The following is a 17059-nucleotide window of genomic DNA, read 5'->3' as shown; positions in this document are numbered from 1 at the left end:
AAGCAGCAAAACAACTCCATGGACCAAACGAATCCACTCCATAGCAGCACTAGGATCGTCTGATAACAGAATGAGTTCCTCTATCTTCTCTTCGTTGGGCTCGGAGTCTTGTTAATTCTTCCTCAAGTCGAGCAGACCTGGCTTTCTCTTCCGCTAGCTGTTTATCAGAATCCCGCTTCTGCCTCTTGAGACTATTCTCTGACCTCTATAATTGTAAACACTCATGCTGCTTGCGATGCAAATCCTCCTTTAACAACTTGTAAGGACGCCTCTGGGCACTATCCTGGCTTGAACTTGCGCCTTCGACTTGCTTGAGTTGATGCATTAACCTCATCTTTGTTCAAAGAATTTCAAGTTGGTCTCTTGTTCTCTTTCATGCAACCTGTAGTTGGTAGCCAAAGCATTCTTGTAAAGTTCTGTTGGCACAAATTCAGATAGAATCAAAGGAAGTTGCTTTTGAAGTGGCAGAACTTTGTCATATGGAAACAACAAATCTCCAACCCGCTTCACGATCCATTCCACATACGGCGTCAAAGCAAGCGATTCTTTCTTCCCTAAATTAACTTCATAATGCTTACGAACCTTTTTCCAAGCCACAACAATGCTTCTCAATTTCTCCGGATCCGACCCCTTCTCAAAATTGACCGTATCTGCTACCAAATGATCCGCCGTCTTGTCCTTCAAGGTATACCACATGATTGTAATTGATGCAACCCCTAGTACCAACCAAAGGAACATTATTGTACTCCCCGCACCCAACTATCATCTCAGAAACATTAATTCGGTACCTTTGCCACTGGATATCATAGGAAGTAAGTGACATAATCCTTTGGGTCCACTTGAGTGTTTCCCTTGTTTTCACAAAAGGTCCTTTGCTGGATAACAAAGAGAGGAACCAGATGAACAACAACTGAAGGCAACAAGTGATAGCACCACCACCTTTCTCATATCGGGAATAAGTGGCATAATAAGTATCGGCCAACAATGTAGGAACGGGGTTCTTTCCCATGAAAAGGTGTACCGCGACCGAGTCTACAAAATTGGGTACATTCGGGAACATCACAATCCCGTAAATGGCCACAGCGAGCAACACATTGTATGCGTTCCAATTCTCTTTCCCAAATTCCTCTTTAGCTTTCCTTATCAAGAACTTCAAAGGGAACCCCGAAACTCCACTCGACTTCCAATTATCAGATACCTCTTTTATGCTCAAATAAAGAGCAGCAGAGATTGACTTGAAGTTCACTTCCTTAGGAATATCGATGAATGGCACTTCGTCTTTTATCTTGAGATTAAGAATAATGGAGTACTCTTCCAATGTCGGAGCCAACTGGTAGTCCTGGAACGTGAAACACCTCATTTCAGGATCATAGAACTGTACCAAAGTTTGCAAAGCAGGAGTGTCAACCACGGTTTCCAACAAAGTCAGAATATTCCCATAATTATCTGTGAAACTCTTTAGGAAAAAAGCGGTCATCAACGAACTCAAACCCTCTAAGGCGGTCAAAGGCTCTCGGAAAAAGCTGTAGGTGTGCGTATGTCTCTTTGCTTCTTTGACAATATCAGTGGGAGTATCCATCTTCAATTTGAATGAACTCTTGAATATCCCTGAAAAACATGACATGCAAATGCTGGTTACTATATATAATTTTTTTTTGCGTTTCTTTTGGAAATAAATATGCTATGATGCAAGGTGGTGGGACTTATTGTCGCCCGTCGGGCTTTCTGGATTGCCGATAACACACATAGTACCAAGTCAAAGGTTCGGCCCCAAATGGTATACCACACGGAACACGATATGTCAATCCCAGAACCAAAGCCCACAGTCAATAACACACTGGAAAAGAACACAGATTACCACTCGAACAAGAACCATAGTACCCCACGAACAGAAACCAATAGTACACTCGAACGAGAATAGCGGTAAACCACGAACAAGAACAGCGGTCACCAACAATGTACGTGTTATATGATCATTGATTCCCGCCCCACTCACGGGTAAAATCTAGGCCAAGGTAAGGTCATGAAACGCAGTATACGGTCCGCCTGAAGGTAAGCACCGTCACAGCGCGGATGCGGGTGACGATAATACCTCCGTTTGAAACCACTACTCTGCTCGTGGTCACATAATCCATCCCGAGGCGTACACCTTGAGACAAACCATGCTCCCACTCTGTCCTAGGGTTCCTATGGTTCACACATGGCCGGGGTATTGGGCCTTTTACCTCTTGAAACACCCACCCAACAGACAGAGATCCAGACTGTCCAGAATATGATGCAGAAAAGTAAGAACGCACATAGAATGCAATGCAAACAGATAAATATGTAAAGCAGTAAAAACACCCAAAGATAAACACACAAGCGCTAGGATCGACTCGCTAAGTCCGGACCCGCAATAGGTCGAGACGTCCCCAGCAGAGTCGCCAGATGTCGCTACCGTGAAAATTAACAGAGTCCCCACTAACATATTTATCCTTAAAAGGAAGGGAATTCCAGCAAACCACAAAACAAAACAATGGTCTCACGACCAGAGAAAAAGGGTAAGGGAGTCGGTTACGCGAGGGGAAGGTGTTAGAACCCCACGCGCCCATCGTACTCGATGGTATCCACGCCAGTGTCTAAATCTATGGGCGTGTAAGAAAACTGCGCTAATCTGGACTAAAATGCATGCAAAATGTAGGGAAAAGAAAAGATTATACTCGCATGGGCCCTACCCTTCTGCCTACGTATCCTTTTTGAGGAATCAAAGGTACTGTAGCTCGGCTAACTAATTTCTGTTTGTTTTGTGTTTTTTAGATGAACGAGTTACATTCACACTCCGCTGCTCGACCTTTGGAGACTTATGCTTGGGAATGGAGCGGAAATAACAAGCTCTTAAGAAAATCAAATAGTATGGTCTGTGTTTTAAAGAATGCATGAGGAAGACCTAAGCTAAAGGGGAAAGCTTGCTACCTAATGTTATCATACAAAGAGTACAAGTCTAAACTAAACTAGCAACCTACGGGGAAGAAGGGAAACCAAACAATAATATCACACAAACGAGCTCCGCTCGTAAAGCTAACAAAACCAACGGTACTGACCGAATGGTAGAAAAACGGTCCCGCCATAGCCAAAGGGAGCGAATCACCCGAGTCAACCAAGCATTAGACCTCGCGAAAATGATCGGGCCATAGACAAGAGGAGCGGATCCCTCTCAGCAACCAAGCCGTCATGGATCGGAAAGGAAAATGGTGCGTGCGTACACCGAGCATCAACGTCGATCAATGTGAGCTATAGGAAATGCGGGGGTCCGGTTGCATGAACCCTTTTCCTGACATACTCGATAACATGATCTTGGGCAGGATCATAAGCGAGCCATGCGTAGCGTTCCATGAGGACTAGGCGGGGGTTGATTGCTAACCCTTTTCGCATGCCTTCCATAAGGACTTAATGGAGTGCCATATAGGACTTATTACACCGTGACTCCTTGCCGCAAAGCACAAACGTAAACACACCGAAAAAACAGAGCCTCTTTCGAGGACTTGGCCAGGTGCATGTCTAATTCCTACTTCTCATGTTAAAGGATGATGCGAGAAAGCGATAAAGTGCAAGAGAAAAAAAATGAAACAGGATCAATACCAAACGGATGATGATCCGTAAGCTGTAGCGAAGAGAGCAAAGAAACTAAAGGATCCCGCGAGCAAGCTAGCAAAGCAAAAGCAAATAGTCAGCACACCGATTAGCCATGAAAGCACACAAAGGTCGACATATGCGTTGAGCATAATCACAATACACCTGCAAAAGGAACAAGCAAACCAAACAAGCAGATATAAAGTAATAAGAACGTGTCTCCGAGATGAGAACACGATGCGAGTGAATGAAATCGTGTCCCGCAAATAAAGCGGAACACTCAAGTAATAAGTGTCGATCAGTGACTATCCAAAAGCCTTGCACACTAGCACACAAGTTAGAGATAACAAACATCGCAATCGGAATTGCGTTATTGCTATAAACCAAAAGAAACGGGCAAGTAATGTAAACATGAAATAGACGATGAAACATCAAAGAGAAATAAAACATGAATGATCTACTAATTAATGAAAACTAAGCATCTAGTAAGATAGCACATCTCATAAGCTTTCCGACGATATAAAGAACGTGCAAATCGGAGCTACGAGTAAAAAGTTATGTAAGATAGAAATTAGAAAAGAAAGCACAAAACAACACACAAGAACCGGTTCCTGGATAGGGACAACCCGGTTCCTGGTACAAAAAACCAGAGACTGAACCAACGCAGCAACTGGGAACTGGTTCCCGCATGGGGACAACCCGGTTCCTGGTACAAAAAACCATAGATGGAACCAGCGAAGCACCTGGGAACCGGTTCCTCCATAGGGACAACCCGGTTCCTGCTGTAGAAAAAGCAAATATTTGCTAATTTTTATGTTTGGAAACCAACTCCATCCAACTTGAAACAATGCCAACTTGCAAGCATCATGAAAAGCCATCAAAACACATTCTAAACACAATGAAACACCCATAGAAACAAAGCACGATATCAAGGTAACAATCGATGGCATATGAGAATATGCAAACCAAATATCAATGTGAGGCATGCTATTAGAAATAAGTGAACAATCATTAAGCACCAAAGCAACAAAGCCAAACATGTATCGATCTCAATGGTTTGACATAATGTAGCATCTTGGCGAAGGATAGTCATGAATCCACAAGTCAATTAGCCCAAATAACAACAAATCGAGCAAAGTGCGACGCGTCAAGCCAAACCACAAGTATTTGCACATGCGATAATGATCAAGCTACACAACATATTCAAATCATGACTTAAGCATCAAGCAAGGCAAATTATCAAGCAAAAATTCACCACATGCATTTGTACAAACACTTTGAGTGCGACACAAGTCATCTATATGAATTTTAACAATTAAGCATACACAATCATCAAGAAATATGGATCCAAAGCACGAATGTCACAATTCATCAACAATGATCATTAATCGCATGCAACAATTATTAGATCTCATCAAATCACTACCAATTCTATCAATCCACATGCAAATTCACCGATCAATCATGATCAATCAACATTAATCAACAACAAAATATGAATCTAAATTCGAATCCAAATAATGATCAACAATTAAGCACTTAATTCAAGATCCGAAAGCTTACCGGATGGAGATCTAAATCAACGCGCGAACACGAACACGACACGTATGCGAAAACAAAAGAGAAGTCGAAAAAGCAAATCCCAAGGGGAGAGGAGAGTGGCGCGCGAGATCAAGGAGAGGAATAAGAAGTTCAAACTCGGAATCTCGATCTTCAATCCATGTTGTTCTGGATTCTTGAAGAAAATTGATGAGTATTGATGAAAGTTTTATAGAATGTGTGGTTTTGATCCAAGAGAATTGAGACAGAATTGAGAGAAAGTGTTTTTGATCTTTTGGGTGAATTGAAATTATGAGAGTTCTCTTTGATTTGTGAAGAACAAAAAGTTTATATATTGTCAACACAAAATGTCCAAATTGCCCTCGGTGCGTCTTATTTTGGCTTGTTTTTAAGGAAACTCGGTTCGGCTCTGAATTCCAGAATGAAACCAATGTCACTATGAAGAGGACCAAATTCGTGACTCGTCGCCGCGAGAATCATCTCAATCCGATAAGCGATGAAGAAATTATGCGCATTTGAATGACGAGAAACACCGATTCATCTGGCGCGACTGTGTAGAATTTTGTGAGTACCGCTCAAAGAACTCGGTAAAACCCTATCTTCGGCTCAAAATATGAACAAGCATGTGTGACGAAGAATTGAAGCTAACGAAATTTTTGAGAAAATGCCGCCGGAATGGACTTCATACGATAAAAATCGAAGAAGTTATGAATTTTCAAACTTGGCGCGACATACTCGAAAACGCACTTTTAACCGAAAGATTACGACATTCTTCAAAATGCTGGGAATTTTCAGTGCACAATTGGCCTTCAGTCCGAACATATGAAATCCCGGTAATGATGACACGGAGCTCCAGTTAAATTTTCAAGCGAATCCGGCGAGCGGATTATGAGATATGAATTTTCCGAGGCCCGAAACCCTACATTCAGCACCATTTTTCACTGTGAAACCTCGAGTAATTTGCAAATTTGACGACCTTCCTCAAAGAATTGGCCTTCGAGCCAAACACGAAAGTTGTAGATATCGTAGAAATTATCTACAATAGCTCACATCACCTTCCAGATAGAACTTGCAAATTATCTCGTATTTTCACTATTTAAACCATTTTTCACATTGCGCTTCCTTAAAACCACGAGATAAACGTCATTAATAACTTATAGCTCAAATAAATAGGGCAAATTTTGGGGTGCAACAGTTACCACTCGAAGCAAAAGTAAAACAACTGAAGAAACATAGAGAAGGCCCAACAGGAGGGAAGATTCACCTTCAACTGAAACTGAGGCAGACCAAGACTATTTGGGTTATTTGGTTGAGCTGATGAGTCAACCAAAAAGGTTCCATCGATTGTTCTTAGGTTTTCTTGTATTCATTATGTAACAGCCTTAAGATCGGCCTTGTACTAGCTTCTTTTAATGAATGAAAGTCTTTATGCTATTATGCTTGTCTTCCTTTAACACATCCATCAAATTAGCAGAGTCTGTTTTAATTATCAATCAATTTTAAAAGAAATATTTAAATACAAGTTTGTACTAGTTGTGGTGTCGTTTTTTTTACCTCCCCGTTTCACTTAGGAGGACGGCACGCTAGACCCTTCACGCGAAATTTGGAAGGAGAATATGCCCGTTGTGGGATGAATTTTATTTCAGTTCTTCCTACGATAACACACGAACTTTTTAATTATCCTACGAGGAGGAAAGGGGAAAAAGATCTCAAATAAACCCTAGGAGTTTGCTAAGTGTGGGGATTCACCTAGACTAGAAATTCTAGAGTCCGGGAGGTCGGTTATACATAGGGAAGGTTTTAAGCACCCTACATATCCGTAGTACTCTACAGGAACCTTCTCAGTGTCTATGTGTTTGTGTTTGTTGCTGATTGATTGGGAAAGTTTCTCCTTTGTGTTAGGAGAAGGAATTGAATTGAAAAAGACAGACAGGCTGACTACTTTTGGTATTTTATTAGCTCGCTGAGGTTCCTTGTGAACCTCATGCCTACATATCCCTAATGGAAGTCAGAGCTTTTTGTAGTTCGGAGAACTAATTAGGGAAATTAATTATTTTTGGGTGCCTTGCTTGAAGCTCAAGGTTGAAGCTTGAATTAAATCTCTGCCTACAGTAAAGAGACATGAAATCATCTTTACAGAGAGGTATTTCTACTATTCCACCACAAACATTAAAAAGTGACAGAAAAGCTAAATTTGTTTCATTAAGAGAGGGAGCTTACTTGGTTGATCAAGTATGACAGTCACGTGCCTCTTGAATGAAAGATTCTCGACAAAATTAGGGAAAGTTGTACAAGTCTGGGTGTGTTGCCAGAGCATGCCTTTCACGAGTCCTAAATGGGAGAATGTTTGAAATGATTATTTGTTTTAAATGATTGTTTGTTTGAAATGTTTGTTTGTTTGTGGTGAGATAGGAGAAATACCTACCTATGAAGATGAGCTACGTCCATCTACTGTTTGAAAGATTTGATTTTTAGCTGGCTTGTATGAGGCCCGAGCTTGAGGCTTTTTAATTGATTAATTATTTTATTGACTCTGGGAAATGACTCCACTGGGAGCTGACTTAAACTAAAGAGTTTTGTGTTCTGTGCAAAGCCCAGAATTGAGGCTGACTCTGCCTAGGGAGACTCTATTATCTGCCTTGTACAAGGCCCAAGGTTGTGGCTGACTCTTAATTGGGGAGTATATTATTTTCTGCCTTGTATGAAGCCCAAGGTTGTGGCTGACTGTTGAGGAAACTGAGTATGGATGACTCTATGGGGAAAAGATCCTAGAGGTTAGGAATCTTTGACACAGGAAATATGGTTTATCTGCCTTGTACAAAGGCCAAGGTTGTGGCTACTTTATGATGAAGGACTCACTGGGGAGACTCTATTATCTTCCTTGTACAAAGCTCAAGGTTGAGGCTGACTCTCTAGGGGAATACCTATGAGTAGGGTTTTGACTCTAAGAGGAGTATGTGCCTTGTACAAAGCCCAAGGTTGAGGCTGACTTTTAAAATGGGGAAAGATCTACCAGTGTGGGATCTTTTGACTCAGAGGGGATTACTCTGTTGAGGATTATCCTAAGAGTTGACCCTACTGAGGATTGTGTTTTTGTTGAATGAAAGTCCCAGATTGGAAGATTGACTCTACTGGGGAATTCACTTGGATGATTGACCTAAAGTAGACTCTACTGAGAACTTGGTTTTATTGACTGGACTGACCTTAAGTGAGATTTATCTTTTAAAAGTTGAATTTTTGGAAGCTAACCCTTTCCAGGGAATTATGACTTTAGAGGACTGATTTTGGAGGCTAACCCTTTTCCAGGGGTTTTACTCTGCTGGAGAGTTTTATCTTTTGAAAGCTTAATTTTTGGAAGCTAACCCTTTCCAGGGAATTTGGATTTAAAGGAGTGATTTTGGAGGCTGACCCTTTCTAGGGAATTTTGTTAAAATGAAAGAATGAATGGAGGCTGACCCTTTCCAGGGGATTTTTGTTGAAATGGCAGAAGGATTATCTAGTCGAGACTTCTTGTTTAAAGCCCAAGATTAAGGCTGAGACTGACTGAGGATAGACAGATATGGATCCTAGACTCTGCTAAGAAAAGTTATTGAAGATAAGGGTGACAGAGACTGTCCATGTCTCTCATTCCAAAAGGTGTACTCAATGTGAGATTGAGACATTCTTAGCTTGTTTAAAGTCTGGTTTGAAGAGTGGAAGAAACTAACCAGGTAGGCTAAAAGGTGACTAAAGACCTGTTCTTATGTTTATAAGAAACCTGATGGGTCCTTATATATAAGCTCAAGAGTAAGCTGGGAATGCTTTTAAGAAGCCTGTGGGTCCTTGTACAAAGCCCAAGAGGAGGCTAATCGAGGGTCATCGAGGGTCCTTGTTATAGCAAAAGACAAAGCTATGTAGTTTTGAACTTATTTTGGCTCTAAGCAAATAGGTAAGAGGTTTCACCGGGAATAATTCCTCTTGGGTGGATGTATCCTATTTGGGTTCTAAGGCTTTTTCAAGATGTTTCACCGGGAATAATTCAACTTGAAGTTTGAACTAAAAGTCTCTAATTAGGAAAGAGCCTTCACCGGGAAGACATTCTAAATCCTAGGCCATAGTCCTATAATATATATATATATATATAGTTTAACTGTCCTCAGGTTTACACTCAGACGTAGTCCTAAACAATATATATAAACAGTTTATATTTGACAGTAATTTAAATAAAGACTGTAAATTGAAAGCTATAAAGCCTAACCTGGATGGAGTGGAGGCCTTTGAAGATGTATGTACAAAGCCTTACCAGCAGTTTGATTGTTTATTGATAATAGTTGAATGTTTATTATAAACAGTTAAAGGTTTTTGAAAACAGAAGAAGTGAAGATGGACAAAGGTCACATAGGTATCTGAAGAGTTTCACCGGGAATAATTCCCTTCAAATACCAGAAGAATGTTTTGAAAACAGAAAGAAGATTTTGTAAATACAGTTTTGAAAACAAACTAAGAAAAGAAAAAAAATGCTGGGACTTACACTCTATTAGAGGCCCAAAGAAATTGATTTACTGTTTATGAAAACAGTTGATGATTTGAAATGATACAAGGTTTTGTTGTTTGAAAACCTGGATCGTCCATTTAAATCGGAGTTTGAAAACAGTTTTGAAAATTGACAAAAGTCAACTTAATTATGATAAAGGCAAAGCCTTTACCTAATTAAGACCTAAATGATTAGGGTTTTATCACAAAAATAGGTGCAAGAGATTAAGTTTTGAAAATTAAGTGATAACTATATTTTAAAGTAATGAAACATACTTAAAACATATGATTTTAAACCTAATTAAAATATATTGAAATAATATATTTTTTGTGATTTTTTTGGATATTCTTAAAATAGATATATTAAATGAGAAATGTGTGAAAAATCAAGTGAAAATAATTTAATTTGATAGGTGAATTAATTAGTTGAAGTTGTGAAGAAATTGAATGGGAGAAGTGATAAAAAAAAGGTTTTGTCTCCCAAAGGGCTTGAACTCACGCCCTTTAGGTCACCACTCAAAACACTTACCATATGGGCCACGCGCGTAGCTTGTCAGACAAACACCTTCAGTTCATTATATTTGAAAACAAGTGCATAAAAGGAAAAAAAAAATAAAATGAACAAAACAAAAGGTCTGAGGGGGGGTTCGAACCCCAAACCTTGGGCAAGAGAGAGACTTTGGACGCGCGATGTAGCCATTGTGACATTACGATGAATTCGTAAATGACACGCCTATTATTCAAAATAAAATAAACTCATTTCCTGGGAAATTTGAAAAATGGCGCCACCATCTTCATCTTCAACCTCAAGCTTCAAACATTTGAATTTCATATCTCCTTCATTTCTCAACCAAACTTAAAGATGTAAACATAGATTTTGCTCATTTTTGAACAAGGATCATGATGGTATCCTTTGATTTTATTTATTTTCAGTATAATTCAAAATTCACACGCATGAACACTAAGAACCCTAAAACTGAATTTTAACATGAAATACTATATATGCATGATATGATGAAATTGACTGAGGGTTAATGATCCTCTCAGGTGCAGAAACTTGTTGGTATAACAAGTTTTGATTTATGAAATAGGAATCATAGAGTTTGAAGCTTATGAAACTTACCTCTGAAGTGAAGATCGAGCTCTGATCAAAGAGTGCTACAGAATTGTTGTATCAATCCCAAAAGCTTCAGTGACCCCCCAGGAAGGTGTTGAGATGCTTAGTTTGGGTTAGAACTTCCCAGAACTTCTTGCTCGACCCCAACTGATATGGCTCCAAGTGAGAGGTGAAGATGATGATTCTCCATGTACAGAGGTGTTCCAGGTGTTTGGATCACCTCTAAATACCTCCTTTGATGTGTTTGAATACTTACTTTCAAAGGAAGAGCTTTGGTTTGAAGAATCTGAGTCTTCTTGCAAAAGAACCTTTGAAAAACCTAAGTATAAAGGGAGAAGAGAGAAAGCAAGATTTCTGTTGCTTTGGTGTGCTTTAATACTGAGGTATGCCCTTGTATTTATAGGCAAAATGTTCAGAGCAATTGGAGATAGTAAGCTTGCTTAATGAGGGAATTTTGGTTTCTTGGCCATGAAGGAATTCAAAGAGTCTCCAAGATGCAATGATGGTGTTTTCGAGCTAGCTCCCCATCCATTGATTTCTTCTGATCATAGGGGATAATTCTGATGCAGAATGGCTTCCAATTGGCTTAGGAGAAGATTCCTTGATGATTCACCAATATTCCATTTTGTAATGATTACTTAATCACATGGCATTGAATTTTTGAATATTCTTCAATCTCTTTGCAATGATGCATTTGATCCTCTCTTATCCCTCATAATGTTTCTGAAGTTTAGAGGTGCCAAATGGTGTAGGTATTTGCATAAAATTGCAAGTTTCAAACTTAGGCATGACCTATAATTTTACTCCATGAGCCCAACTTTGAACCATCATAACTCCTAGCTCAAAATGAATTTGGATAAGGTTGAGCATAATTTGGAAATCCCTTAACATGTACTTCAATTCATTAGTTTGGAGTTTCTTCAAAATCTCTTGGGAAATTTGTGAAAAATGTGCTTAAAGTTTGAAGAAAACTAGGGTTTCTTGCTAGTTTCATGGAGGCAACAACTTTGAAGCTCCATATCTCTTCAATGGTTGATTTCTAGCCAAAAATTCATATGTGACAAAGTTGTTCATTGGATCAAAATCTACAACTTTGATGTTGGAAGTTTTTTTCAGTTTGTACTTGAAATTTTGAGATATTCCCTTCCAAAGTTTTGAAAAAAAGAGCTTTAAACACTTAGAAAAATTTCTAAGTATAAAAAGTCAATCTTTGACTTTTTGATTCTTGATTGATTTTCTTGATTTCTTTTGGTCAAATGACTTCAATAATCATATATTGATGAAATTGATCCTTAAAAGTCATGTTTTGATCCAAAACCCTAAAAGTCAAAGGTGATCTTGTACAGTTGACTCTTTCCAAATGAAGTAAAATCTTGGACTTTGGTAATGAATCAAGTTGTCCTCCTCAAATGAGTGATATGAATGGATTATATTGAGGTAATAGAAGTTCTTGAGTCATGTTTTGAGTTTTGAATCCATGTCCTGATTAAAAGTCAACTGTCTTGGTGAATTAGGTTAAAAACCCTAATTGTCGACCAGGTGAAATTGATGACTGTAGATCTTGAATTAAGGTACAACGCCCAATGGATATTGTTATATGGATCATTTGAAGATGATTGAATCCTTTGAGTGATGTCCTGGATCATTTTAGGGCTTCCCAAATGTGGTCCCTGATTTCAGTCCTTGATGGGCTCAAAACCCTAGATTGGTGAACTACGCAAACCTGAGTCTTGATGACTGGTGTCGAATCAATCATAAGTAAAATGAATGAATCATTTGAGTCATGTGATTGTATTAGAGTTTATTCTCTTTTGATTGATCCTTTGCCTGAGCTCTTTTGTCTTTGAACATCCTCGATTAAGTATCAGATGAATAGGTGACTGCTCTGAGTACCTATCTTGAGTTTGATGAGATGTTTGGAGGTATGACATCTCAGGGGGGTCAAAATTAGGGTATGACACTAGTGAAGAGCAATTTTCAAGTTCTTGATCATAGTTAAAAGTATGATTATCTTCTTCAATTTCAATCTTGATTTTTTTGTAATGATCATATGATAAGTTGGGTTTTTAATTTTACAAGCTGGGACTTAAGAGCGGTGATACCCAGAAGTGTTCGATAACATTCAGGTTCTTTTGGTTCTTAATAAGAGTCAATTGTAAAAGGTGACAAACACATTCATTTGCATGAATTTATATCCTTGTATTTTATCGATGGAATGGCAATAGCCTTTCAAAAAAAATTGTGTGAAGAAATTTGTATCCTTGTACTCTGACGAGGAAAGGGTAATAGCTTTTCAGCGACATATTGAGAATGGCTAAGGGACCTTATCATTAAACGCACACAAGGTAAAATATATTGATTTAGACCCTAGGGTCGAATCCTTGGAAGATAGGGTGACACCAATGGAAGAGTTCATTGTAATACAAACAAGTCCTCAAAATCACAAAAACACTCAGATAGGGACATCATTGACTAAAGAGGAAGAGAGCAACGTTATACAATTGCTCCCAAAGAAAAATAGACTTATGTGCAGGGGAACCATCTGGTATGCTCAAAAAAGACTCCGACATAGTATGTTATCATCTCACTATCAAGCACAACTTCAAGTCTGCCACCTATATGAAGTGTAAGAAAGGTAAAGAAAAGAGACCATTTATTTCTAAAGAGGTGAAGAAATTGAAAGAGGTTGATCTTATATAAGAAATAATATACCAATGCTAGTTTACTAACATAGTGATGGTGAAGAAGGCGTCGAGAAAATAGAGGATGCAAGTAGATTTCAGAGACCTCAATCAACCATGTCTCAAGGACTCCTAACTGCTTATGAGCATCAAATATTTTATTGAAGGGGCCTTGGGTTTTCATGTACAAAGATTTATGGATGCCTACTCAATGTAAAACCAAATAAAAATGAACACCACACTCCAAAAATTGTGTTCATAACCAATAATAACAACTACTATTGTGAGGTCATACCATTGGATTTGAAGACCGTTGGGGCAATATATCAAAGGATGAGGTATATTGTTTTCTCTAAGAAGATTTGTCATATTACACGTAGTGTTGATTCTTGAAGGAGTGAATTACAAAGCTCTCTCCAATTTTGAGTATCTTGTGCACTAAGGCTTGTGAATTTTTTGTTGTACCAAGTGTTATTCAGTAGGTTGGAAACTCCTTGTGAACATTCTGGTATGGCAGACTCAGATGTCAATCCCGATGTCAAGACATCTGATCTGTTATTAATGTAGCATAAGCAGAATAGAAAGATCCCTCATTAATTAATTACTCCTAAATAGGAGTCAATGAAACCTTGGATCACATATGATCAGTAGACATAACCAGGTCATAATCATTATATGTTTCTGTTCAGGAACAGCTAACACTTATGAACCTGATGTTATAAACAAAGTCATAACATTCATAACTGAATAAATAATGTAGAAGATAAATAACACAGTTAATTGTTAACCCAGTTCGGTCTAACTACCTACTCTGGGGGCTACCAAGCCAGGAAGAAGATTCCACTATCAGTAGTACTATTTTATGTAAACAACCTCTGGTTTACAGATAAACAACCTCCGGTTTACCTAGTCAGTACCCAATGCAACCTTTATCTCAGAACTCCATCCAAGACAAGAGAACCTCTGCTCACTCCGTAGTGATACCTAACTGTTACAATCCTACAACAGCTATTTACACAATTAACAATAAACACATACTTGATCATGCTTCACAACTTCAATCAAGTTTACAATACTCAACTCTTACCTATAGGTTTTGAGTGAGGACAATCACTTCTCTAGCCTACAGGTTTCGAGTGAGGACAATCACTTCTCTAACCTACAGGTTTCGAGAAGGACATGGAAGTCATCCCACAACCTGGGTGGTCTACCTATAGAAACCCTAATGACTACATCGTTAAAAACCAGGTTTTCTATCTTAAACTAGGTTACAAGAGTTTCCTATTTATAACCTGATCCCAATTGGATTTGGGCTTACAAATCGTAACACTCCTTGCTGTTACAAATATGCAGAAATATTTTGCTACAAATAAGGTCTTCTAATCATGAGTTTCCTAATTCGGAAACTGCTGAATCTTCAATCTTCTGATCTGATTCTTCCTGAATCTTCAATCTTCTGATCTGATTCTTCAATTATTCCTTTGACCTTTAAAATTGCGCCACATAGGATTACAAAATATTCACATAGAATATTCTGTATCTGTTGAATACAAACTGAATCTTTCTTCCAGTTCTGCAGGCGCGATGTCATGAGTTGATGTCATGATATTCCATGTAACATCTTGCTTGTACCTGTTTTGTTCATTTTACACTTGCAAGATTCACAGTTGGACCATTTGCTGCTATTATATGTTTTAGCCAAACATTAGACAATAATACAGACCAGACAGAGCATCAACAATCTCCCCCTTTGGCTTATTTTGGCTAAAACTATTCTTGTATCAGTCAGTAGCAACTTCAACTTTCTAGACAACAAGGACTTGGTCATGTTTTGCTTCCTGTAGCAAAATCAGCATCAATATCTCTCCCCCTTTTTAGCCATAATATGACAAAGATCGACCCTATGTCATACATTGCAATTGAATTTAATGGTTAATCCTGGGAGATACCTGTTGTCTGTATCAAGAAATCCACTCCTAGCTCTAGTTCTCAAGAGAACCAAGACTGTATTCTTGCCATTATTCCTTGTAACTCAGAACACAAATCACAATTGTATTCATAACTCATATCACAAATCACAACGAAAATAATTCATATACTGAAGGTTGTATATAGTGGAACATCTTTGTTGTTATTGTAGAAAAACCCATGGTAGAGACCATCAACATCCCCAACCCGTGTTTTTCCTTTTCTGAGGAGGTTTTGGTATAGCAACCCGTCACAATACCAAACCCAGACTCGACTCACAAGAACGCACACGAACGACATTGAGAGAGTTTGATTTCTGTAATTCATGGAGATGCTATTATATAGCAAATGGAGATTATAGGAAATAAAGATGGTGTTTGGTCTTGTTCAATGGTCAAACGGTTAATTAGGAAACAGTTTCAAAAGCTATTACTCTTTCTAAAGCAGTTTTTTACTGTTTTTCTTATACGAGTTATCTTGAATTACCAGTGCATGCATAGTCATTGATTGAACTTTACACCGACCGTTGATGTGTAGATAAACTTCAATTCAGATTTCCTTGTTTGACTTTGAAGATTCAATGTCTTTAAAACTGTCATGACATTATGTCAGACATTATCTCTTTTCTTTCCTTCAGGCACATAGCCCAAGACTCCGTAAAATATTAAGACATAGTATCATTTGGACCAATTAACAGACTCCCTACTCAGTCACTAGTCATAAACATAGACTTCTGTTGTACTGACCACCTTGAGACTGTTTAGACAAACAACTACCTCATTAGTGTTGAGAAGGAATCGTGGTTACTAGTTGCACATGGTTATCTTGAACCATTCACAAATAACTGACAAAAGTATCACATTTTCTTCATGATGTAAAAGTATTTTTAACCAAGAATTTTTCTTGACAAAAGAAGTTACCCCCCTATCCGAGATAGTCAGAGCTTCCCCAACGGAATAAGCTTGAAATGATGAATGGAAAATATAAGACACATCTTCATATCTTCAAGAGCCGCGCCCTCTGTTCAACAATCCTGCTGAACACACTCACTATAGCAAATTTGTTCCTCACAATAAATACTTACACCATAAGTAGAATGTCATAACATTGTGTCTGACATTTGTCCTACCAGTATTATCCACAAGTTTCATCCCCTTTTTTTTAACAGACCCTTGCCTAAGAACTTATCTCCTTCAGAAACAATCAACATATGATCTCTTGATACTAGAAGCACACACAGAGAGGTTGCCACAATCTCAACAAACAGAACTGCCACTCCTTGAATTTTGTTGAGCATAACCTTACCATGTTTGAATCAGATCATGGTCTGCTTAAGACATTTCGAAATCCTTCTTGATAAGGTGTTTTTTCAATCTCACACATTGATTAACATTCTCCTTGAACAGAAGAGATTCTCCTTTATTATTAGCTGTGTTGATCCGATCATAGAACTTTTGTCTTCATAGTCATCTTCACTAAGTGAAGTCTTCATCATGAAAGTAATTATGTATTGCCATAACACATTACTAACATCCAGATCAGAACCTGCCCATTCTAATCCACATTATGCCTGAATTGCCACTTTAGACAATAATGTTGCTTTTTCAAACTT

General features: G+C 38.4%; 1 protein-coding gene across 1 annotated transcript; it reads right to left on the bottom strand.

Moving 5' to 3' along the window:
• Nucleotides 1-330: 330 nt before the first annotated feature.
• Nucleotides 331-1579, bottom strand: LOC131636699 (uncharacterized). Its single transcript, XM_058907312.1, has 2 exons — nucleotides 728-1579; nucleotides 331-678 (listed from the first exon to the last, which is right to left on the bottom strand). The coding sequence occupies exons 1-2, from the start codon at nucleotides 1577-1579 to the stop codon at nucleotides 331-333; spliced, it is 1200 nt and encodes a 399-aa protein (XP_058763295.1).
• Between the last annotated feature and the right edge of the window lie 15480 nt (nucleotides 1580-17059).

The sequence above is a fragment of the Vicia villosa genome, unplaced genomic scaffold, assembly GCF_029867415.1.
Source record: "Vicia villosa cultivar HV-30 ecotype Madison, WI unplaced genomic scaffold, Vvil1.0 ctg.001810F_1_1, whole genome shotgun sequence".
NCBI classification, from domain to species: Eukaryota; Viridiplantae; Streptophyta; class Magnoliopsida; order Fabales; family Fabaceae; genus Vicia; species Vicia villosa.
This window is presented reverse-complemented; position numbering and strand designations above follow the sequence as displayed.